This window comes from Manacus vitellinus, unplaced genomic scaffold, assembly GCF_001715985.3.
Source record: "Manacus vitellinus isolate BGI_N305 unplaced genomic scaffold, ASM171598v3 scaffold_18_pilon, whole genome shotgun sequence".
Taxonomy (NCBI): domain Eukaryota; kingdom Metazoa; phylum Chordata; class Aves; order Passeriformes; family Pipridae; genus Manacus; species Manacus vitellinus.
In genome coordinates, this window is record NW_021939324.1 from 5,268,737 (window position 1) to 5,293,947 (window position 25,211).

Consider the following 25,211-nt stretch of genomic DNA (forward strand, 5'->3'; position numbering starts at 1 on the left):
TAAGTTAAACTGTGCTTTGCATTTTTTTCTTTTATTGGTTTGGTTTTGTTTTGCTTTTCGAACTCCTGAAGTGACTGCTGTGTGTGCTACTAATCAGCTGAGTGTAACCTCAAGGCATTGAGGTGTATGCCTGTCTGACCTCTGCTGTGTAACTGCAAAGGAAAAGCTTCTAACTTTATAACTTGATGTATGCAGAGCACAACTGTATTTTCCTCTTTTCTGTTTCTTCTTATTATATATGCATGTATATATATATATTTTATGTAAGACTTGTGAGTGATTGATAGTGGCCAATTGGCTATATTATTTTGAGAAATTACCTGTGTATATGACAGGTATGATTAATAAGAAAACAATTATATTCTTCTGTGCGGTAGTAGAAATGGTTATTAATATATGAAAATATTTTTTAGTTCAGCTAGAAAGACAGGCTTTGTTTCAGGAAGTATTTGCTATGTCTAATTGATGCAAATTTCTGTAAAACAAAGACTATAACATACATACATACATACATATGTGTATATATGTGTGTGTGTGTGTGTGTGTGTGTGTCTACAGTATAAGGGGATGGGCGGGGGAAATAGGAATGAAAACATAAATAGCTGTAAACTTTGCTGCAGGGTGGATTACCTTACAAAAAATGCCTAGCTTGATTTTGAAATTTTTTTTAGAGATGATTTTTCAATCAACTTGATATGTTTTCATATGGTGTGACTCTTTCGGCTAATTAAAAAGAAAAGAAAGGAAAACCTTTCATAGTTATGACATCCATAGAAAGTGATTTGATCTTTTATTTTCTTTCTCTTGTCCTCCGATATACTGACTTTCCTGTACTGCATGAGGCATGTATACCTTTATATCCAAAGGAAAATTTCAAAATTATGCTAGCTATTATTTCTAACATCATTGTAGCTGTAGAAAATGCTAACTTTTCAAGATGAGGCAGGAAGGTTTAATTAGCGCAAGTAGAGATGTTCAACTAGCAGTTGAAAGCCTTGATATGGCCTTTTTACTCTCTCTGTGTTTCCCTTGTTTTTCTCCTTTCCTCATTTCATTGTGTTCTGCATCAAACCCCCTACATCCCTCAGAGCTGCGAGAAGGTTGGTGTGTTTTTTACTTTTTACCCACCTTACAAAACTATTAATTAAACCAATAACAAAGAATACAAATGAAATGAATGTAGCTGCATTGTGGCATTTTTTAAGTTAATGTTATGTTTAAGCAGAGAATGCCCTGGTCATGGCTTTTGATGAGTGCTGGTATCTAACTGTTGTGCATGATAAGAGAGAATGAACCTGGATGCATGGCAATCTTTTTAGCTTTAATACTAACGTCTACTAAACTTGGTCAGTGTTCCTGCTTTTTCTTCCCTTTTAATTTCTTGCTTATACTGATGCCTGCTTTTCAAGGAATGGTTTCAGTAGTTGCTTTTCTAAATAGCCTGCGCATGAAGACTAGACTCTCCTTTGTCTATAAGGATTTTGTTCAATACAAGAAGTTCCTCATTGCCTGCCATTTGCTTCGTGTGGCCTCTGTGAACTGGCCGCTTACGGATGTTTTGCTTTCTGCTTGTTCCCCTTCTGCCTGTCATTCACTCATGAGGCCATTGCAGTAAGCCCCTCCTGAATCCATAGAAGATCACAGAAATGTAATCAAACCAAGAGGAAAGGTTTTAGACTAATATAATTTTCCGTATTTTTTTTTTAAACTCACTCGTAGTCTTATTTTACTTTTAATTTCTTTCTGAATTAAAGCTGTCTTAATCATTAGCCTCTATTAAGGCCAAATAAATACAGTTTTGAGTACAGTGTCCAATTAAAGGCCTAAATACAAACCTGCCTCTCTCAGCTACCTGTGTCGCTTTCACCTCCTACACACATATGCACACCACTGAGAATATTTGAAGCAGGAACACTGATCTGTTATTGCCTGGTAATTTTCTCGGTGTTGTGTTTGCTTAAATATTAACTACTCTGTTAGTGGAATGTCCTGCTGTGTGTTTAAGGTTGACACCCCTTGCTGTCAATACAGAAATGTCTAATATTATCAATCCTTATTTTGCTTTCCCTTAGCTGTGAGCATAGTGGAATCCTGAATGTTCAATATTCTGCTATTTTCCCAGTGGCCCTTCTTAACAGTTGCTTTTTAACCCCCTAAATTTAATCTAAGTTCCTTCTCCCTCAAACTCTATGCTTCTCTTAAACTCCTGTATCTATCTGTCAGCCTATCCCCATCTCTTTCAGGTTTTCTTTCCTCACCCAGTATGTTTTCTTTCTGAGTTCTTTTTCTCTCTGTCGTTTTTACTCAGACATTTCCCTAAGCATGATTCTCTATTTTTTCTGTCATTTGCTTGCTTGCATGACCAAATCCAGTACTTTGTACTGGCTTTGCCTAGTCTCCTTCTGTGACTCTCTCCCTCTTTCCATATATATATATATATATATATATATATATTTATATTCATATTTATATATATTTGTATATGTGTATACATATGTGTGTATATATATATATATATTTGTATCTGTGTGCAATTATATATTTTTTTATGTTTGTTTCAGTGTTAGTGTGAGGTCTTGAGGCTGCATCTACTTTGAGTCGGAAAGCAAATGAAATTGCACTTTCAATTTACTGTAGGCAGTGTGTTCCAGGACTGTGATGTGACAATGTGGCCTAGCACATTTATTCACATCAAATGGAAGCACGCAGCATTGAAGTTGGTGATCAACTCAAGCATGCTGTTGACCTTCCAGTTTTCTTCTGTGCATATATATATGTATGGGCATAAAAAATGCATATATATATGTGCGCCTGTGTGTGTGCGTGCACGTGTGCGTGTATATCTTTTGCATGGTGTTTATGTATTGTTAGTATATAGTTAGTTATGTGTGGGGCCCTAATAGGTCTGAATCAGCCTTTGTATGAATGTGCCTATTAATAGCCTCAAGTAAATACAGAATAATTCACATTGTGTGCAGACAAAATTCTTGCTTAGTCTCATATTTCTCTTATATATATATTTTCTGGCAGATCGGAATAGATGTTAAAACATTAAATTGTGTCTGTACACTGCATGCTGTCAGTATGCAAGACTCAGTTTCTTTTTTTTGTATATGTTATTACCTTTTTTTGTGTTTTGTTCCAGTTCGACGAGTCCCACCAAGGTTCTCTATCCCACCCACAAATCATGAGATCATGCCTGGCGGGAGTGTAAATATCACCTGTGTTGCGGTGGGGTCACCAATGCCATATGTGAAATGGATGCTAGGAGCAGAAGATTTGACACCTGAGGATGATATGCCAATAGGGAGGAACGTCCTTGAGCTTAATGATGTCAGACAGTCTGCAAACTACACTTGTGTTGCTATGTCTACCCTCGGTGTTATAGAAGCAATAGCACAGATAACTGTCAAAGGTATATCCCAAGCACATATATATTGTCATATTTCAGTCTTTTATTTCATTCATTGCCATATTCTGAGCAAATACATTGCACTGAAAGGGACTCAGTGCCACCTGCACTCTTAAATCAAGAGGGTAAATATTCCAGCCAATCACTAGCACAAGGCAAAATAGAGGCTCAGACAGCAGTAATGCTCACAGACCAAATAAAGTAATATTTATTAAAATGTTAGCCATAGTATTCCATTATTCTTCTGTGTCTAGCTCCCAGCCTTCATTTCAGTTAAAGATCTTAAAATGTTGCATTTACTTGTCAACAGAAGGAACCTTTACAAACCATTTGATTTTTAGAGTTGCTGGGTGTCCAAGAATCGTATTCATTGAGTATTTGAAAATTAAACTGTAATGGTTTATTGTCCCTCTGTAAGATTTCTCTTCTGTATATGGTTATGGCATTTATTACAAAAGTTAGTATCATTAGTTCATGACAAATTAATCATATTGAACAGAGCTTGAAGATTTTCTGATAGATTTTTGAAGGAAATCATAGTTGCCAAAAGCTTCCTCTGAATGGATCATTCTTTCCATTCAGTTTTCCTGTTATGATTTTGTTTTGTTGTTTGTAGCTTCTTAATTTAGTAACTAATGTCTACTGTTACCTAGTGCTGACTGTATTTTTTGTCATTTGTCTTTAGCCTTACCCAAACCTCCTGGAACACCTGTTGTGACAGAAAGCACAGCGACAAGCATAACATTGACTTGGGATTCTGGAAACCCTGAGCCAGTTTCTTACTACATAATCCAACACAAACCCAAAAACTCAGAGGAGCCATATAAAGAAATTGATGGTGTGGCCACAACACGTTATAGCGTGGCTGGCCTAAGCCCATATTCAGAGTATGAATTTCGGGTAGTTGCTGTAAATAACATTGGGCGAGGGCCAGCCAGTGAGCCTGTGTCAACAAGGACTTCAGAGCAAGCACCTTCAAGTGCACCCCGCAATGTGCAGGCCCGTATGTTGAGCTCTACCACCATTTTAGTACAGTGGGAAGAACCTGAGGAACCTAATGGGCAAATACAAGGTTACAGAGTTTATTACACCATGGACCCCACTCAACATGTTAACAGCTGGATGAAGCACAACGTGGCTGACAGTCATATTACCACTATTGGGAATCTCGTACCCCAGAAAGCATACTCTGTGAAAGTTCTTGCTTTTACTTCTGTTGGGGATGGACCACTTTCTAGTGACATTCAGGTCATCACTCAGACAGGAGGTAAGCTAGCAGTGAACAGAGTTTGTGTGAAAAAAAATTGAATGCATGCAGAAATTTTCACAGAGAGACTTTGAGTTTAAAATGTTGCAAAAACCCTCCCTTTCAAGGATAATCAGTTAATTCAGGCAGCTTTTGCGATAACATTTTCTTAATTCCACAGTGCAAGTTATCTCTGAAGAGTGGAAATTACCCCCTCACACTTTTATTTCTTTTTTCATCAGTGTCAAGAAGCTTATCTGGAGTTTAACTGAAGTCTCAGGGAGACCTTCATTCTGGAGGTGGCCAAGTGTTGAGGCTTCTGTTTGGCAATGCTCTGCGCACCAAACAAGTTTGTTAAATAGTTCTTCATAGCTTTCTTTGAGGAGTTGCCAGTGTGGGTAGCCTTTATTTAGGTGGCATGTGACTCCCTTATGCCACATCACTCTAGTGAGCCTTGCTTTTGGAAGTCTAAAATGTGTGTGTACCACGTGTGTATTCAGCTAGTTGGTATGGTTCTGAGAACAAAATAAAACATGAAAGTATTAAATACAACAAGCATTTGTGTAGGTTCAAGCAAGCAGTTCTGTACACTTTGGATTTATAAATCGAAACCTACCTGTCCTTACAAAGTGCACACCAAAAGGTCACATTTTCTTGGTTTGTCTTTGCAGTTAGGTCGTTTTGTTTCCATTCAGGAGTTTTAGGTCCATGAATTAGTTTTACTAGCAAAGGACAAGCAAGCACAGTGAAAAACATTGCAAAAAATATTTTATGAAATCAAAAGCAAGAAGCTCTGGGGTAGTTACACAAAATGGTTTATTGTAGCAATAAGAAATAAAAGCTCCTTTTGTCTAGCAGTTTAGAGAAAGCTCTATGAAATATTACTGTAGGTCAGTGATTGTCTAAAGTATATAATACTACTTGAATTTTTTAGTACAGGGACGTTTCCTGTTGCAGAATTTAGCATCCCTCAAAATCTTAAAAAACAGGTCTCTAAAATGTAACTGTAGACAGTTAGGTTTCATCCAGTTTTTACTTCTGCGTTTTACCAATATGCATTTAATAACGACAGACAATGAGGTATTATCCTGGAATCTTTCTAGGTGTTGTATTACATAAAGGTATGTGTTTCCTTTTGCAGTATCTCAGCTGAGAAGTTACAAAATTAACTATTTTAGACCCTCTAGTGGTACATTAAAATGTGTCTGTATGCACATGCAAATATAAGTATGTATACCTGTCATAGTTCACAACTGTGAACCTCTTAGATTAGAAAGTGTTTGACAGTGGCTTCCCCAGTAAAGGATGAATGAATCGAAATAATGAGCACTGAGGCTCAGCTGGACTGTCCCAAGTCACATTACTTGCTAAGGTCACTTCAGAAAAGTTCTGTTTATTAAAACCTTCATAGAATTTGCTGTTAATCATGCCCATCTGTTCCTGATTACTGTTGCAATCTGAAGAAATTATAACAAAATTAATAGTGCTGGATGTTTTCTCAGTACATGCTTTCAACTTCGTAACAGAGTTGACTTGATAATGTTTATTTGTGGTTAATTTTAAAAAAAAAATGGGGCATACAGGAGGCAAACTTAAGCACTGATACTTTTCCTTGAAATACCAACATTTTAAATCAGAAAAGAGAAAAAAACCTAAGAAAGTCTAGTTCAGTTTTTCAGTTCAGGGTATGTTTAAAAACTAAGATTTTCCCATTTTTCTATCCAGTAGTTTCTCTTCAGTGAACACCACAGAATAAAATGCCCTCCTTGCCCTTGTCTTCCAGATTTGCTGTATTGTAAATCTTAATACGATTGTTTTAGTTTAAGTCTCTCAAAATGAAACTGATTCAAAATATTAAACTAAAGTGCTATTTAAAAACAGGGGAAATGGATTTAATGATTACATATGTTTGATTTTTTTTCCTTTTTTTTGATAAACAAATAAGCCTGCCATTATGAATATATAGCTTAACCCTTATACTTACTTTGGGGATATTAGAGCATATATACAACAAAATCTTACTGACATCTGTGACTTACAGGCTCTGTTAAATAGTTCAAAGCTTTCTTCCTCCCTTAAGTGTATTCTGATCTTTGGAGAGAAATTATGAAAATTAATAATTTGTTCTTAAAAAGACTGTGCAGAGGAATTTTTGCTTTCCTAGTACAGCAGAGTTTTCTTTTGAAATGCCTGTGAGTGGCTTCTTACTTTGCAGGTCAGCCGAAACTCTGCTGATAGTGAAGCAAGTTTTTAATTAAAATATTGACTTGGAGCATGTAGTTTGAGGGGAAGAGAAGGAAGCATTTTTCAGACAACCAGAAATAGGACAATTAACCAGTTGTTTTCAGCACTGTTTTCTTTATGATAAAAAGACACCATTTTAAGAAATTCTTTAATCAGAAAAAAAGCTGTGGAGATGAGCCTTTTGAATAAGGCAGGATCAATTCCAAAAGTTATACCTAGGAAAGTCCTTATTCTTGCCTTTTGGGCCAAAGGATTTTATTCCCTTGAAGATGGAGTCAGAACTGGACTGTTATTTAGGTGAATTGACTTACCAAATTTTAGACAAAAGAAATATTGATATAACTTTTAGTGTGATACTTCATGCCCTGTTTTTACTTTTTTAGAAACAAAAGCTCTGTTGGTCTGCGTCCAGTTTAGGGGCTCAGCACATACTTCTTCTGTACCTTACTATATTTGCTTTCTGTGCTTAAAGTGTTCAGAAGTACATATACTCTGAGCAACTTATTTTAACTGTGTACCAGGAAAATTTAGAGTTTTAAACTGTCTGGGTTTTGCTTCTGTTTCATTTCATTTTGTTTCATTTTATTTCATTTTTTACTGTGCAAAGAGAGGATAGCTACTGAAGGAATTAAGAGAATCTTGTCTTCGTTCTGAGCTTTGGTAGAAAGAGGGGAGAATTAGAGATGCATAAGGTCTATTGGATAGTGGGTTACTGGAGAAAGAGAGAGAAAAAATATTCAGCGAAATGAATGTGCAGCTGTAAGCATATGCTTCTTTAGACAAAAACTTAAAATGTAAAACATACTATTAATTTTAAACCAAGGATTCTCCATGATTTGGAGACTAAGGATCATTACAGTTATAAAGGGCTAATGTTTTGAACACATGAAAAAGGACAGTAATGAGAAGATTAAGTATCTGACTTGCAGGGCACATAAATGAAACCTTAGCTTAAACAAAATTAATGTTTCTGGAGTTCTTCTAGTAAAAGAAGATTAGAAAATCAGAGGAAAAGAGTCCATAGCAAGCGGATACTGTTCTGTGTTGTAGCTAGCTAACTACTTTACCAGACATTCAAAATTTTTGTTACTAACACATGAAGGGGGAAACCTCATGTATCTCAGTTCTAAGAGCTTCTCTGTAGAGTTTCATGCTTCTTTCAGAGAAAGTAGAAGCATAAACTCTTTTTCTCTTTAGGTTTCCTACTGATTGTAAATTCTCTTGGTCAATTTATTGTCCTTTACAAAGCTGATTTCTAATTGAACTGATTGAGTTTTTGTCTAGGTATGTATTTCACCCTAGCAATGTCATAGGTCCCTTTTTAGCCTGGAGACTCTTTTCCACTATTACTTGCAAACCCAGCACAGTCCTGGAACGGTTTTCTGGTTACCTCAGCCAGCTGAGGAGCTGTGCAGGAAACTAAAGTGCCCTTCTGATTTGAGATTCCATTTTATGATTCTGTTCTGGCACTTTAATCAGGGGTGAACACAGAACCACAAGGAAAATGGCCACCAGTCGGTGTTTGTTTCTGGTTATCCAGCAATAAACATGGAGAACTAGGCAAGCAAAAATGTAGAACTTTATATGAAGTTTTGAAAAAAGTCATGGACTTTGTTCTTTGTTTTATTATTGCATTGTAGTCTTTCATTGTGTGTACTACTTAAGATTTGTCATGTTTAGAAGTAAGAAGACTTATTTTGGAGCACAGGGAAGTTAGGGGTTTTAATGTACTTTTGTAGAGCACATTGCCCTCAAAGCAGAAAAAAACAGACAGTAGTGAGAGAATGCTTCCTCAGAAACATTCCCTTTAGTGACCTGCCCAAGTACAGCGCTAATATGGAGTTAGATTTGATGTGTGAAACCAAAAACACTTCAGTAAGAGTATGAAGTCCACTTACGTAGATTTTGAAGTTTCTCTAGGTCTTTTTCTGTTTCTGAAGTAAAGCTTCTGTCAGCTCCAGCTTGGCTTAACTCCTATGTACCACTGAAGATTTTTTTTAACAGCTGTTGTGTGTTCTGGGCATAAATCCTAAACAGTTTAAAAGTTATTCTTCCTCTTTCTTAACTAGTACTTTTCCTTTGTCTTAAGCAATGGGTTCCCTACGAGAGTTTATTAGCAATACAAAGTGTTAAGTTGCTGTTATTTTGGGTTTGTTTTCTTTCCTCTCCTTCTTCTCTTATCTGCCTGGAGCGATGCAGATTTCTCTGTCACTTCTTTCTTCTGTCAGTGTTTTCAACACCAGAGTTGCCAAACTACAGTTAAAAAATCTGAGGGGAGACTGGATTTTGCAGCAAGGTATTATTTTGACAAACAGCATTTGGAAAAGCCAATTAGCCATCAACTTGTCTTAAAAAATTATTGAGAATTGCAGACCTACAACCACAAAGGGGTTTTTTTTTTAAAGGAATACTTGGAGAATGAGGGTCTTAAAACATGCAGAGAGACAGGAAAGACCCTTAGTTCTCCATCTGCTGCCATATTTATCATAACAGATGGTACCAGCCTTCATATGAGTCACTTGACTGATTATTTACTATTGCTGCCTGGCTGTGTTCTACAATTCATGTATCCATACATTAAGTACAGATCGTAACATCACAAAACAATTCAGGCTGGCAGGATGATCATCTAGGGAGGTCTCAAGCCACAGCCGCTGCCCAGAGCAGACTCAGCTGTGGGGTCAGACTAACTTTCTTAGGGCTTCACCCAGTTGAAGTGTAAAGCCCCCCAAGTCTGGTATGGTCAACTTCCCTGGGTCCTGGCTTTATTGCTGTGTCGTCCTGAGCCTCTCATATTTCAGCTTGGGCTGCTACTTTTCACCTGCCACACCCTGTGAAGAGCCTGGCTGCATTTCTTCCGTCCCTTCCATCAGTGCTAAGAGTACTGTTGAGTGCCCCCAAAACCATCCCTTCTCCCTGCTAAGACATCTCTAGCCCTGAAGCCTCTCCTTGCAAAATCAGAAGTATTGCTGTCAAAAATACTTAGTTGATATATGCTGTAATTGCTCCCTGTGTTTTGTGATCTTTTCCCCTTTTCACTTTGCAGTACTTAGGCAGTGGTCTCTTTTAGACCAGGCATCTTTTAGAAAAACAGCTAATTAGTCTTATCCCTTTTTGTTCCTGTAAAAAGAGTTGGTCAATCATTACTCTCACTCATTGAAAAAAAAAAAAGGACTAGTGGGGAATTGCAGCCTCCACACAGGAGCTTGAATATGCACCTCGTGGAAAGTTTATCTACCTGTTTAAAGTTAGATATCAAATCTGTAGCAGCATACACAAGGACAGTGTTATCCTCAGAGTAATATTCTGTAAAAGTCTGGGGAAGATAAAAATTAAAATACAGTTTTTCTTACTGTTTGCTCCATGGAGTTTTTAGGTGTTTCACTGTACAAAAGATACATACTTGTAAAGCTGTAGTAGAGATCTCCCCTGAAAAATGTGACATCATTCTATTTGTCACACTTGGTTCTCAGTGTGTGCTGAGGAGTACTTTTTTTTCCCCTTAAAAAACAACATGCTACAACCACAGCGGTAGTGGATCGAGGGTTGGACTTGATGATCTACCAATGATTCTATGATTCTATGATTTTATTCTCAAACACCTAGAAATGCTGTGGAAAACTGTTTTGTACCTTATCAAGAGCACTATTAACTGAAAGTAATGTTTTAGAACTTGGGTGCCAAAACTATTTTATACAATCCAATGATAGAGGTATATTTTATTGTCTTTTCCCAGTCAACCTTATTATTTGCTTTAGATTTGAAGACGTAAATGAAGGTAACATTTGGTCTGGATAATTTCTGTGACCGTTACCCAAGATACAACAACAGAGAACGTTCTTGTCTAGTGCAATCAAAATTGTATTTTTACTTCTTGCAATTAGAGTGTGTTGTCACTAGAAATTCCATTACATGGGTAAAAGTACCAGTCTTTAAAGTGTAGAAATATGTCACTAATGAGAACTTAACTGAAGATCTCTTCAGTAGGTTATACCTTCTTCAGATTACACAAGCATTCAGTATGTAGGTGACTCAAAGAGCAGGATGTGTTTACTGTCTTTTTTTTTTATTAGCTGAGCAAGTAACTTTCATATTTGGAAATGAATGTAATGGTTTTAACACTTTATTCTAGACTATTCCATATGTTCTACTAGCTTTTCCCCATACACATACAAATATATAGATGTATACATTTGCATTTTCACGTGTAGGTTGTTAGATCACTTGTATTTATTACCAGGCATCTCTTCAATTGCTTTTCAGTTTTGTGTGCATTATTTATACTATGAAACATTTATTTGAAACCATTGATAATTTTTTAACGTATGAATTAAATGTATCAGTATTCTTTTTCTATACTCAGATTAATTTACATCATAGTACCGTAAATCAATTTGTTTAAGTTTAGTAAGTTAAATAAAGTAATATTGTGTGAAATATTCAGATAGTAGTTTAAAAGGTTCAAAAGTGTTAAACTAACCAAATAAATAACAGGCAACACTACTCAACTTTTTCTTTAGTACCTGGTCAACCACTGAACTTCAAAGCAGAACCTGAGTCTGAAACGAGCATATTGCTTTCCTGGACACCTCCACGCTCTGATACCATTTCCAGCTATGAACTGGTTTACAAAGATGGAGAACATGGGGAGGAGGTAAGTGGCAATTGTACATCTTTTAAATAATCTTCAGTGAGTCAGACATGAAATGTTGCAATGGTTTAAATTTCATGTATTAGTAAGTTTCTTTAGTACAAATGCCTTGATGCTTAAGACTTTGTTAAACCCAAGAGTTAGTCTAGGGACAGATTGAAAGTGTGTAAACAGCTGAAAATACTGTTGATGGTTACCAGCCAGTGGAATTTCGCTGTAGACAGCAATGAGTCCTTCACAGAAGTTCCATCCAGTTTCAGACATTGATTATGTCTCCAAGCCTGTTCCTCTACACAGGCTTGGAAGCAAAAGTGTATGGGGGCATGTTATGGACCTTTAAGCTTTTTTTTGACTTGTACTTGGATGTTGCAGTCTATTTTCAGCCTTAGGTAATTTTTGTTTTTCTATGCCGTCAGGTAAGAGAATTATCAAGCCTTTTCAATCTTTCAATAATAATTGGGAATAAAACATGGGGTTTTTTAATACAGATGAAAACCTGCTATGGACTTATTCTGTACCATTATTTCATAAATAATTTTCAGTTTGAGGGCCTTTGTTGTGTTTGTACTATAAACTTCAGAGTAATTTTCCAATAGGAAAAACGTGATATTACCAGGTGTCCCAGACAAAATAAAGAAGCCAGGAGTGTCAGAAGGCAGCAGGAGAATGTCAGTCTTATTGGTTTCTTCTGCATCATCTGCTCATTGCTAATGCTTCAGCTGAGCTTACATTTATGACAGCTTCACACATACGCTGTGAATACATAAGCTTATTTAGTGGAAGGGGGCCAGAACCATACTTTCATCTCCAAATAGGATGCAGGCCTCTTATAATAAGTTACCCTTTGGCCAGTTTTGCTTCTTAATGATTTGAAGAAAAAATCTAACTACATGGTTAAACTCAAGATTACTTACACTATAAAATTCTGTAGTTCACTGTTGTAAAAGAGGTTTTGTTCATGTGGTATTGCCTGAAAAGCCTCTTATGCTTTGTACGCAGCTATTTGTTCCTCAAACAGTCAAGTGGTGTTTCTGTCTCTGAGTTCCACCTTTTAAACTGTTGACTTTAAAAAATACTGTTCCTTTTATGTGTTTGTCAAATTAATGTATTAATTTTTGGTTTGGTTTAGTTTGGTTCTGATTTATTTTCCTGAACTTAAGTTTTTCCTCAATGGGGTTATCAGAGTATGAAAGCATTTCCTGTATAGGCAACATATAGAATTCAGAGTCTCTGAATACTAATCAAGACATCCTCTTATGCTTACCTTTAGCAACGGGTTTCTACCGAACCTACTACATCTTATCGTCTGCAAGGTTTAAGACCAAACAGCCTGTACTTATTCCGTCTAGCTGCACGTTCTCCTCAAGGCCTGGGTGCTTCAACAGCAGAAATCTCAGCGAGAACCATGCAGTCAAGTAGGTGTCTTTCCTTGCAAACTTTATTCTCGTGTTGTATTTCTTGAAGAGATTAATCTCATTAGTCCAGAGAGGCATCAATAAAGGCAAAATACAGCATTCATGCTGCTTAATAAAGCAAAAGAATGTTTAAAATGTATATTTTTGAGGTGTATTGTGATCAAATTAGTATGAGTGACTTTTACATAGTTTCAAAAAACGACCTCTGTAAACCAGTGTCTAAGGAGGCAATATAATGCTTTCATAATCACATTTTATTTTATATTCTAATAAGGTAAAATGTTGTATCATGCAATAGGTGCGCATTAATAACAGTCCTTCACCCATAAAATTCCACCCGTCTGTGTATTTCCTGTAATACTGGGTTGTTTCTGCAGCATCTCCCTGAAGTACAAAAATCTGTAGAGTGGGTCATGTTGAACATTTGAGACTGTACCAAAAATTTCTTAACAACTCTTCTGTAGTATCTAATAATCCCAATTTTGTTAGATTTTCTTAATCTGGTCTTTTTACAGTGTTCAGTCATTTTACACCAGTAGAAAAGTAGTTTTCTCACTGGTGCTTGTGGAAACAGTGTCATGAAACTCATCACATTTGCCTGCAAATGAGAGGTAGAAATTTGTCAGAGATTTATATATACACCTTAAAATATTTAAATTAAGACTTAACTAAAACAATCAGATATTTAGCAATGATGTCCATAAGTGTTACTTTTACCTGATAGATTAATCTTTTCTGACAGTTTGCATTATAATGTGTCATTTTAAAACTTAGAGCAATTCTATTTGTATTTGTTTTAAATTAAACAGCCTGTTTTTAAAGTAATATTATTCAGAACAGAAAATTCAATTTCTCAATTGGCATGAGTCTTTTTAATTTGCAATCATGGCAGATGTGATTACACAATCATTCCTTGGTAGCGTTATTTATTAATAGCAGTTAGTGTGACTGGAGACACAGTGCTACACGCTTTAACCAAAGCTAAATGTGTTTCTGAAGCACTTCTAAAGCATTTGGAACAAGCATAAAAGACAGCTATATAACAGGACTGGTTTTAGAGATAGTGGCAAGGCACCTTTTCATTTTAATAATCCAGAATCAATAATTTGATTAAGAAAAGGTATTTATTTATTCTGGGAGTCATTTCAACTATTTAGAATGCTCATTCTCTTATATTGAGCGAAGATTGCTTAGACTGTGCATACAGAGTAAACATCTAGAAGCCAAGGCTTGCATGTTCCATGTATAAGGATATTGCCAGTTTTCCTTTCTTGAATATAGGAACACATTATATTTTTCTCAGCCTTCTGTCTTCAGATAGTAGGGAGATCCAGTTGATTTCAGTGGTCAGACCCAAGTTATTTGCTGAAAATATTACAACCTTTTGTTTGCAAAAAAAGTTTATTTAAAAAAAGTATATACATTAATAAAACTAGTTACACAAGTAGCCTTCAAATTATCCTTTCTTACATAAGTACCATATATTTGCATTTTAAGAGTATAATGAATTAAAAATTAATAAACTTCTATGAGTTTATTAGCAATATTCACCAGAATATGCTATTGCCTTTCATCTTGGTATCAGAGGAAGATGCTGCAGGGATTTATTTCTTTTTTGTCAGACCCTTAAGGGGCATTTTACAAGTATTTTACTTCCTGCACAAGATAATGGTAGAAGGGGATTTGCATGTTTTGAGTACTTGATTACTGAATTAGTGTATATAAAAACAATCCTAAATGTGATAAATCTGTTCCCCTATCCACCTCCTCTAGGTAGTTGAAATACTGGTACATTCCCTCATACTTTCCCTTCAGAAGAGCAGTGTACCATACTGAGTAAAAAGCCATTGATCCCTGTGGAAAGAGCTGTAGGGAACTGAAAGCTACATGTGTAAATACAGGAGGTCACAGCAGGTCCTAGACCTTGTCTGTTGTTTTAATTTTGTTTCATGTGCCTAATATAAATATAAATATCCATTTGTTTATTTTTTCCCTTAAAAATGGGGAAGAAAATTGGAGGGAGGGGGGAGACAGGGGTAAATAAAGGTCTAACACAATAAAATTTATGTTTTCCTTATAAGAGAGAAGGCAGAAATAGGAAAGGAATCTGCATCTGCTACTTCTGCGAGTGACTTTGGGCTATGGCTCATTTTTTTTGGTGCTTTGAATGATTTGTTAGCGAGCATAGATTTTGCTAAGTCAAAGTACATTGAAGCCCATAAATGCATACCTAACTTTCAGTACTTGATTTGCCTCACTGAAAGCAGTGAAATAACATACATGCTTAAATGTCCTGGAGCTTGGAAATGGTAAATATGCTTACATATTCCTTCAAAAAAAAGGCAGTAAAGGTGAGCACTTCTGCTCCGGAAGGTTGGTGCTGGTGACAAGAGATGAAACAAAGTCAGAAACTCTCACCATTCTGATGTGCTGATCTTGTAAACTCTCTTTGTAAAATGAATACTGCTATACTTGCTTTCTTGATGCATTGTTTGGGGTAGATTTTTTTTTTCTGTAGAAGTAACTTACATTACTGGTAGGATTAACTCTTTGCTAGCAAAGGTGTCTCCAAGAGGAGTTAAAAAAATAAAACTGACAGCTGATCTAGGGTAAGTACAAGTTACAGTCAGAATCAACAAGCCTGTCACTTTTTCCTGGTAGGTAAATCTTTGACTAAAACTTTCTTCATCTTCTATGGACTGCATGCTCCTATTATGTTGGGTGCAATAAATGTTTCATTAAATGCTTTCTATTTAAATGTAATTTATGGTTGACTTGTGTCAGGCAGACTCTATTATTTAAAAAAAAAATAATTTGTTTAGGAGAGTGGAAAGGCTGCAAAAATGGCAATCTGTGGAGCAATTTCTAGCAATTACTGCAAGTTTTTGGGAGTTCTGTTAAAAGAGATTTTTTTTCTCAAGGAAAGTAAAGCCACTTGAAGGGGATATGTCCAAATTTGTAAGTAAATACATGTCACTTGTCATTTAAAATATTATAGCTTGCACTAATTGCAGTGATTATAAGGATAGATCAGTAGTCATAAAAGTGTTACATTTTTGTTTATTTCAAGAAGAATTTTAATTACAGGTAGGTAATATTATTTTGAGGCTTCATTTTCATATATTTCCCCCACACCCTTTTTCACCATTTAGTTGGTCTCTTCATTTTCAGTTTCCTCATGTTAATAAGCCAAGGTGCATCTGATTATCTGATGTTTTGCTTTTTTAAGTTTCTACTTTTTCTTTTGTTTCTTTATTATTTTCATTTGGGTGTCCTTTATTTATTTTTATTTTTTCTTTTGTTCATTTTTTTCAATCACTCCTATCCTTCCACTCAAATCCTCCTTTAACCCACTACTGAAATTAGAGCCATCAGCTCCTCCTCAAGACATTAGTTGCACAAGCCCCAGCTCCACTAGCATTTTGGTAAGTTGGAAACCTCCACCGGTGGAAAAGCAGAACGGCATTATCACTGAATACTCCATCAAGTACATTGGGATTGATGGAGAAGATGTCAAGCCCCATGAAATTTTGGGAATTTCCTCGGACAGTACCCAATATCTTTTGGAACAGCTGGAAAAATGGACTGAGTACCGGATATCTGTGACTGCTCACACTGATGTTGGACCTGGCCCAGAGAGCTTAGCAGTATTGATTCGGACAGATGAAGATGGTATGTTGCCTCCACTACATCAGTTTGCACCTCTATGACTCTCTGTCGATCTGCTGTCTTTTGTGTAGGCTAAACAGTAATTTTTTTCTGCTCCTCTCTTTTTACCAAATATAATCAGATATTATCACCCTTTGAGCTTTGTAATCAAAGACTTGTCCTTTCTACACCATTTTTATATTTGATATTTTTGTAATTTTTTATCAGAAAGCACTGTTTTTGTGAGTGACATGAATTTGCTGCTCCTTTTTGCACATACATATCCTTCTTGCTCCTCCTTGAACATGAAAATAATTCTCAGAAAAAAAACTTTCTGCCTTTTCCTTGATTTTACCATCACTGTTATTTTTAAACACTTACGTCTATAAACTTTTTTTCAGGTTTTGTTTTTTTTGCTTTTTTGTTAGGTTTTTTTTAACTGCTTTCTTCTTCCATATTGTGCTTTTTGATTTGCTTTTTGGGGAGGGTTGTTTTTTTCTTTTTTTTTTTTGTTGGATTTTTTTCTTTTTTTTAGTTTTGTTTTTTGATCTGGAAAACTGATGCTCCTCACATTTTCTTTTCTTCCATTCTTGAAAGTGACAGAAGACAGCCTTGTTATCAACCTCCTTTTTATACTACTGAGGAAAAAAAATCAAAACAAAACAAAACATAGAACTTGGCGAACAAAAACAAGAGAAACTTTTTTTGAAATCTTTCGTGGTTTTGTTGCTGTTATTGTAGTATTATTATTTCAATGATTAAAATATCTCTTTGTACTATAATGCTTTGAATCTCAAAGCATCTTCCTTGGCTTTTGTACATTTTTACATGTTTTTCTATTTCTCTAATACTCCTTTTTCTTCCATTTTTTGCATCAGTCATGTTTTTTGATCTTTTCACTGAAAGGTAGAGCAGATTGGTTGAGCAGTTTCATTTGTTGAATAATTTGTATTCTTCAAAGAAAACATAGTGAGTCTGCCCTTTTTTAAGAAAAAGAAAAAGCCATGGGTGGGAGAGGTGCCTGTAATTCTCTTCTGTCCAATGATGTTGTTCCAGTTCCTAGTGGTCCTCCTCGCAAAGTCGAGGTAGAGGCTGTCAACTCTACTGCTGTTAAAGTGTCATGGCGCTCGCCCGTGCCCAATAAGCAGCATGGTCAGATCCGAGGATACCAGGTCCACTACGTAAGGATGGAAAATGGAGAGCCAAAGGGTCAACCCATGCTGAAGGACATCATGCTGGCTGATGCGCAGGTAATTCGAGCCCTTTGTGTTCTTTTCTAGGTCACAGTGAAGACATTTAATGTACCAGAGAGATATCCAGAACTGCCTTTTGTTGTTTGTGTGTGTTTTTTTCCTTTCTGTTTATCAGCCTACCTGCTAACATTTTTTGTCTCTATTTTTAAAAAGTTTTTTAGAACACTAACATTTAAAGGTTCTTGGGCCAAATCTAGACACCTTCTTCTCTATTGGTCTACACCTAAATGCTAAGATGTGTCATTCTTCTAGTCCCCCTAAACCTAGAGACTGATGGACACCCTATACCTATTCTCTGAAGTTTTAAAGCATCAGGGTAGTCTGACCCAGGTCACATTCAGTGTAGCAAATTGTGCACGGCCTGTTCCTCCCATCTGCTATTGCACTGTTTCAGTAGAGAGCCTAAAATCATTAGAAGCCTGTGTTAGCCCATTATTACAGTGTTTCTGTGATTAGCTTGTATGCACCTCACCACACATTTCACAAGAAATGAATTTTCTTAATGCAACTGTATAAAACCACTGAGGTATTTATACTTTTTTTTATTCATATCATAACTGTAATAAAATTAGGAGCTTAGTTGAAACAGGCATGCGGTTATTTATATTGCAAAATTTTCCGTGTTTTAGAAATTATGAGATTATGAGATTATGAGGTGATGAAAACATCAAGTTTAAAAAGCTTCTCAAACTAGGATTTTACTAAGTGATGCAAGTGTTCTGTAAAACTTAAGATTCCCAAAGCTTCTGGTACTGGACGAGTCATCCTACGTTGAAACTGTTATCAAGTACACACCTCTCACTCCTAACCCATGGTTTATGACTGGATTGCCTGGAAATGAAATTATCAACCTAAATTAAAGAGTTAAATCTGCTTCCTAAGTATTTTATGTGAGTAAATATATGGGGGTTTTGCTTTTTTTTTTCTCCCAGTCTTAGTTCTAAATTTCAGTTCTGCAGAGACTTTTTTTGAATAGATCTCCTACACCTGCATTTTACTGATGACCCTATTCTCAAAATACTGTCTCTGTGTCTGGACATCTTTGTTGCAGTTTTACCTGCCAGTACTTATTTAATTATTTTGCAAAACACAGTGTTCTTGCAGCTTAAATTCAGTGGAGAGAAAGATGAAAGTGGTTCAGGAAGTGGGAAGGGAAAGGGAAGAGGGAGAGGCGATGAAAAAGGCCATGCTAGTGTTAGTGTGCTTTGGTTCTCCCCCTCCTTGCACAAATTTTTACTTTCATCCTCTCTGAGTTTAAACAGTTTTAAACACTAGTAAGTTAGTAACTGGAGACTAGATGAGATATTTGAGCCCAAATATTGTAAAGGCAAAAGTTTTATTTCTTCTTTTGTGAAGTTTAACTTTGACCTGCCTGTTTGCCATTGTTCCATGCTGGATAGTCAACTACCTTCTCTTCCTAACACTCCTTCTTGCCTGTCATACTTCTGTGATGCATGTCATCAGGGCTTGTGCAGGCGTGAAGACCCTGAGGTTAAAGTATCAGTGTGATTAGGTTTCAGGACTTAAAAAATCCTACTAGTAATTTAAATAATGAGTTGCATTAATTTAGTAAACTGAAACATATAGCCTGGTAACTTGGTTAACTAATCCAAGGTAACCTGTAATTCTACCTTGGTAACTTTTAATACAAACTGTTATAAAATAATACTATGTGGTACAAGAGGATTCGTTACTTCTTTCATTTGTCAAGGAAAGACAAGTAGCTGATTTTTAGGGAAAGCAGAAACAGAATTAAAAATGTCCAGCCTGATTTCATAATTCTACACAATTAATTCAAACTGTAAACAATTTTTTGAAACATCTTTGATATTTATTTTACTATTAAGAAGAAAACTTTATCTCAACCAGGCTACAAATCTCCTTATTTCTTTTGTTTTTCCCTTCAACTTCCTTTACTCTAAATCAGTGGGAATATGATGATACTACTGAACATGTAAGTAGTTTTTGACTGGGCAGAAAAACATTGTGGGTTTGGTTTGGGATTTTCTTTTTATTGCTTGTTTGCTTGTAGCATTGTTCTAATTTTTTGGGCTTTTTTGGGGTATTTTTTTGTGTTTGGTTTTGGTTTGGGTTTTTTTGTCATTGCACAAACGCATGCTCCTAACTTCAAAGGTTTTCTTTTAGGACACTTTTTTGGTTTATTTTTTTTTTTCCCAGGGAGAGAGGGTTACTGTTGCTTGCTTATTTTGAGGTTTAGCATGATGCCAAAATGTACAGCACTGGTTTGTGTTTTCATCTTTTTGATGGCTGTCACTAAGTTTGCCTCACAATTTCTTGTTTGTAAGGTGTTAGAAAAATAAAACAAAAGTGGTTCAGAGTTGCATACCAATTCTTGTATTTTTCTGTATTCAGTTTAAGGTTGGTTTTTTTGGGTAACTGAAATTTGAAGTCAGTTGTGCTTTCTTTTGGTTAAAATAAATGTGTGCTATCAGAAAAGCCACATACCATGCACTGTTTATGCCTGAGTAATAAGGTTTGCTGGATCCAAGTCACACTTTTAAACATGCAGTCATATCTCTTACACCATGAAGAACTGATTGTTTTAGGTGAGGCTAACATCTTCCTCACTGCTTTGGTTTTGTGGTTTTGGGGGGTTTTATGCCTTTTAGTTTAATTCTGTTAATATCAGGTGCAATTTCCTTATGAAAGATGTGAAGTCCGTCTTACTGATTTTGGTCTTAAGGGTCAATTCAATTCTGAGATAGAGTCTAAGGAGGGGATTTTTTGGTAGTAATTTTTTGTTGGAGCTACTTTGCCCATTCATTCTAATCATTACCTTGTTTATTCTATATTGCTAATAACTGATTGCAAATACAATGTTGAATTCCAATCACATGTTTAGTAAGCTCATACCCACTGTCTTGAGAAATTCATATACTAGGAATAGTCTAACCCATAATTTTTGTATTAACTTTTCATAGCTATTGCATCTGAGGGGTGTGTGATTGCACATTTGCCATTTATTCTCGGTGCACAAATACACCATCTCTCTGGCAATATTGAAATTTAGTGTAAATTCATTCAGGCATCTGGAAATGCAAAGGAATAGTCCAGTGCTTACAGGCTAGAAGCTGGGAACTTAAAACCAGTCAGCTATCTTCAAATACTGTCCCTTTATATTTGCATATAAAATTTTTTTGTATAATGCATGTCAAGACTTAGCCCTCTTATTGCCCTTATAGCATGACATAAGTTTAGTGCATTCCTGTTGGTTCACCCTTCACCATCTTCTGTGTGCATATATGTACGTGTGTGCACACATGTGAAAAGGATCCCCCTTTGCTGTGATACTTGCAGTTCGATCTTGTTGGTGTTCATTTGTACTTGCAGAAGAGCTACTTCTATTGTAGCTGCTGTTTGTTTGAGGGCCATCAGATGTATCCTCTGACCAGATTTTTAATGCTGTTCTAGATAGTTCCTTTAGAGCTGAAGGGGGAGTTGTTTCTGAAGTCCTTTGAGAAATTTAGAGGCATAGTCCAACCAGTGACACGGGGTGCAATGAAAATAATGAGGTTTCCTTGTTCAGCTAAACCATCATTACTGACAGTGTGTGGATATAAATGCAACACTTTTTTAACTAGGCATTTTAGAACTATATCAGTGATATCCTGTGAATGACTAAGTGAAACTGAGTTTCTCATATCTACATATGCATGCATTTCACAATGTCAGTAGTATTGCTTATGCAATATATTTCAGAAGACTTTATTCACTGTTCACACCACTCAGCCTTTGGCCTTTTTCTTTAAACTACCTGAGGCATACTATTTGAATGTGTGCTGTCTTTTATTGCTTAAGTGAGTGACACGTTTTGCATTATGAAGCATTTCACACAGAACAGCAAATGCTTGCTATCACTGCCAGTAGCTCAAATATATACATGCTATGTGTAGTATAAAGGGGGGTTCTGAAGGATTCCATACTCTCTTGGCAAATAATCGGTTTTTAATTCATTTTTCTTGTTCTGTTTCATCTTAGGAAATGATAATTTCTGGGCTTCAGCCTGAAACTACATACTCTTTCACTGTGACAGCCTATACAACGAAAGGTGATGGAGCACGCAGCAAGCCCAAACTCATATCTACTACTGGTGCAGGTAATATTTATATACACATTAATCTCTAAGTGAATCTTTTGACTTTTTCTGCTAGTGTTTTGCTCCTATTATTTGGAAGTCTCCTGTTGTGTGAGAAGTGTTTTCAGGACATAGCATTTTCTGTTTCAAGATTTGGCCCTTTATTTATTTAGATAAAAACAGAACCCCCTTTATCCCTCTCAGTTCAAGATGGGCCACTTTATAGTTTTTAGTAACTCTTCCATTATGATTGGTGTCTTCTTGGAGAGGAAAAAATAGAAAGTCAGAGCTGAGAAGGATATTTGAAAAATTTCTGAGGGGCTTTCCTGCTCTTCATGAGAGCAGCAATGCTGCTGACTGTCAGTGAAAACACTGAAAGAACCTAACTCCTTGACAGTCACAACTTATCTCAGAAGAATGTGATTATGAAGCAGAGAACTGGAAAACAAAATGAAGGTTGATCCTGTAAAACCCCAAAACCCATATTGATTGATGGGTAATTTAAGGCACAAACTGAGGCAAAATACACCGTGCCACTGTGTTTAGTCTGCATTAGATCACAAGTGGTACTAGATGGTGGATATCTGACTGCATAATCAGTTCAGCAGTTAGCACTGGGATGAACTAAATTGCTTTCAGATGAGGAACAATGTTATTTTTTTTTAACTTAAAGTTAAATGCTTCGCTGTGGCACCGCTTAACCAATTGATGCCACCACACCTACAATTGTTCCAGTCTGTAGGTATGAAGATTTTAGGTATGTAGGTAATATTCATTTTAGGGTGTTTGTAGTGCAACCATTAAGGATATTCCATAACAATCACATGTAGCTCTGTTACAAGCTCTCTTAATAACAGTTATGCTAATTGTTTATGCTATGTTTATGCTAATATATAAAGTCCAAAAGGCATATGTATTTGTATTTATAGTGACTGACTCAATTTTTAAAACCATCACTGAATGTAGAACATGTCTTGTGTTAATATGAAAAACATGGATATCTTTGTCTCATTAGCTTCCTTGGAAAAATCTCAGTCCTGATGGCTAGATATATAATATAGTTTCATTTCAAATTTTAGAATACCTTGTAGTCATTGCTCTTGGCTAATGCTGAAACTTACCCTCTAATTTCTTATCTTTCCTGGATTTTCATAGTCTGGGTAAAAAAAAGGATATATACCTCTTACTTGCATTTGAACTTGATTTAAGAAAAAGGCACATTATTCTTTTTTAGGTTTGGTTCCCAATTTAAATAAACACAATTATATAAATTATAATTTGATTAATTTCTAGACCTAAACATAGGGTATGCAAACGTGCTTGCAAAATTTAATGCTTCACTGCATTTAATCCTTATTGATCCTTGAAGATCCCTGATGCTTCTACTTTAAAAAGACGGAACAAATCCCATATCCCATATAAACCTGAGTGACTGAAGAGCAGTAGAGAATCAGAGGCATGTCTATAAATGTAATACATATTACACTGTTCTGGCTGTTTGTTTAACCCTTTGGAAAAGTGATGTTTGTTCTTCGTATGTAGGATAACAGCTAGATACCATTTTGCTGCTTTGTGTATGCCAGATTGTATGGATATCTATTCACTGGGTGGTACAGCTTGCTGTAGTTGAGCTCTTTTTGTAAAGAAAATTCATATGCAGATTTTTGAAAAAGAAGACATTAAATATAGTTAGTACCAAGAGTTTCTTGCTCACTGTCTTTCTATGAGAATACTTCACACAAGTGAGGGAATGGTGCATTAATACCAAGTGATTGTAGGTCCTTCTGTTCTCTTTGAGCTTGCATTTGATTTCTATTTTTTCTGAAACGGGGCTATTCAAATACAACAATAAAGCACATACAAGGTCTGACTCTCTAGTCTAACTTTTAAAGTTTGAAGTCAGATGTATTAGAATGACTGAGATTATATCCATAGGAGATATGAAAAGAGAATAGATGTTTAAACATTTACTGGAGAAGCTTGTGATCGGTAGGCTATTCAGATAATAAGTAACTATTTAGCTGTGTCCAGTTAGTGATAGAAAAGCTTAATTTACATTTTTAGACAGAAAAATTCACCAAATATAAGTAAACCTACAGTACAGTTACTCAGTTATTAGTAAAGTCACTGAATGCTGTTACTATTTTCACTTCAAAGTGTGTATTTTTTCTTATATTAAATTTCCTTTCCTTGTCATTGAAATCAGATGGAAGAAAAAATGTTACTGAACATTTCTAAATCAAAGTACTTGAAAATTTTAAATTACTTGGGACAAAAGTTAAAAAATATGTGATTAATAAGACCTTGATAAAAATGAAGACTTCCTAGGCAGTGATGTCATACAATTTTTATGAAGTTTTTAGTCAGACCTTTAATTTCTGAGTCACAGTAGTTGAAGAATCTAAGTACAGTAGTTTGTCCATTATTTGGCATTTGCTCTCATGCTGTACAGCTGTCTTGAAATCCAGATTTCAGCTAAAAGGAGAAAGTTTATGTTGAGGCAGTGGTGTACTTTACAGCAGCTAACAGAAACAAATTACTTCAGGTAATTTGGCAAAGGCAGCTTGTATGAGCTGCTGCTAGCAATGGCATGCCATTACAACAGTAATGTCTGTGGCAAAGGGGTATGTGTGGGATGTCTTGCTGTGTAGTATTGGAAGAGGATTTTACTAGGTCAGAGAATTATTTTTTTTATGGACAATTTCTCTTCTTTTAGGCTCATGGAAAATTTAGGCTATTATCTGAAGTTTCTAGATAGATCTGTTTCATTACACAAACATATATAGAACTGCACAGAATCCTGCTGTTCATCCTAAAAGACTGTAACATTCACAAGTGATCATACTAAAAGTAAATGTCAACTGACAGCTGTCTGGAAATAAAAAGAAATTTATCCACTTTGCAACGTCAGATAGGATCTATGGTAAAAAAAAAGTTACTATTATTATTTACCATCTTAGTCGTGGTATTTTATTGGATAAGTAAGCTTTATTAGTTCCTCATTCTGATCAAGAGCAAGTACTAATTTCTTTATTTCTCTGTAATTATCACAAAGGTTAAAAAGCAGTTCTAATTATGACACCTACCACAAGAAAAAAAGGCAATTTATCACAAAAATAATTTAGTAATACCTTCAAGCAGTCTCTCCTCTAGAAGGCTGAAGGAGTTTTTATTCTTTTTGTGTGAACTCTTCTGTTCTTTCCTGTGCTACATTAGTGTCAATAATAGTTGTAATGCAGTGAAAAA

The 25,211-nt window shown here is 35.7% G+C and overlaps 1 protein-coding gene across 1 annotated transcript in view; it reads left to right on the forward strand.

Moving 5' to 3' along the window:
• The window catches only part of PTPRD (protein tyrosine phosphatase receptor type D), a 339,897-nt gene that overhangs the window by 209,296 nt on the left and 105,390 nt on the right, over positions 1–25,211 (forward strand). The window contains exons 9-17 of the mRNA XM_025894895.2: positions 1,089–1,100; positions 3,146–3,415; positions 4,098–4,679; positions 11,423–11,556; positions 12,824–12,968; positions 16,335–16,640; positions 17,673–17,866; positions 19,797–19,823; positions 21,869–21,986. Coding sequence (XP_025750680.1) covers positions 1,089–1,100; positions 3,146–3,415; positions 4,098–4,679; positions 11,423–11,556; positions 12,824–12,968; positions 16,335–16,640; positions 17,673–17,866; positions 19,797–19,823; positions 21,869–21,986 — 1,788 coding nt within the window. The remainder of the gene's footprint in view (positions 1–1,088; positions 1,101–3,145; positions 3,416–4,097; positions 4,680–11,422; positions 11,557–12,823; positions 12,969–16,334; positions 16,641–17,672; positions 17,867–19,796; positions 19,824–21,868; positions 21,987–25,211) is intronic.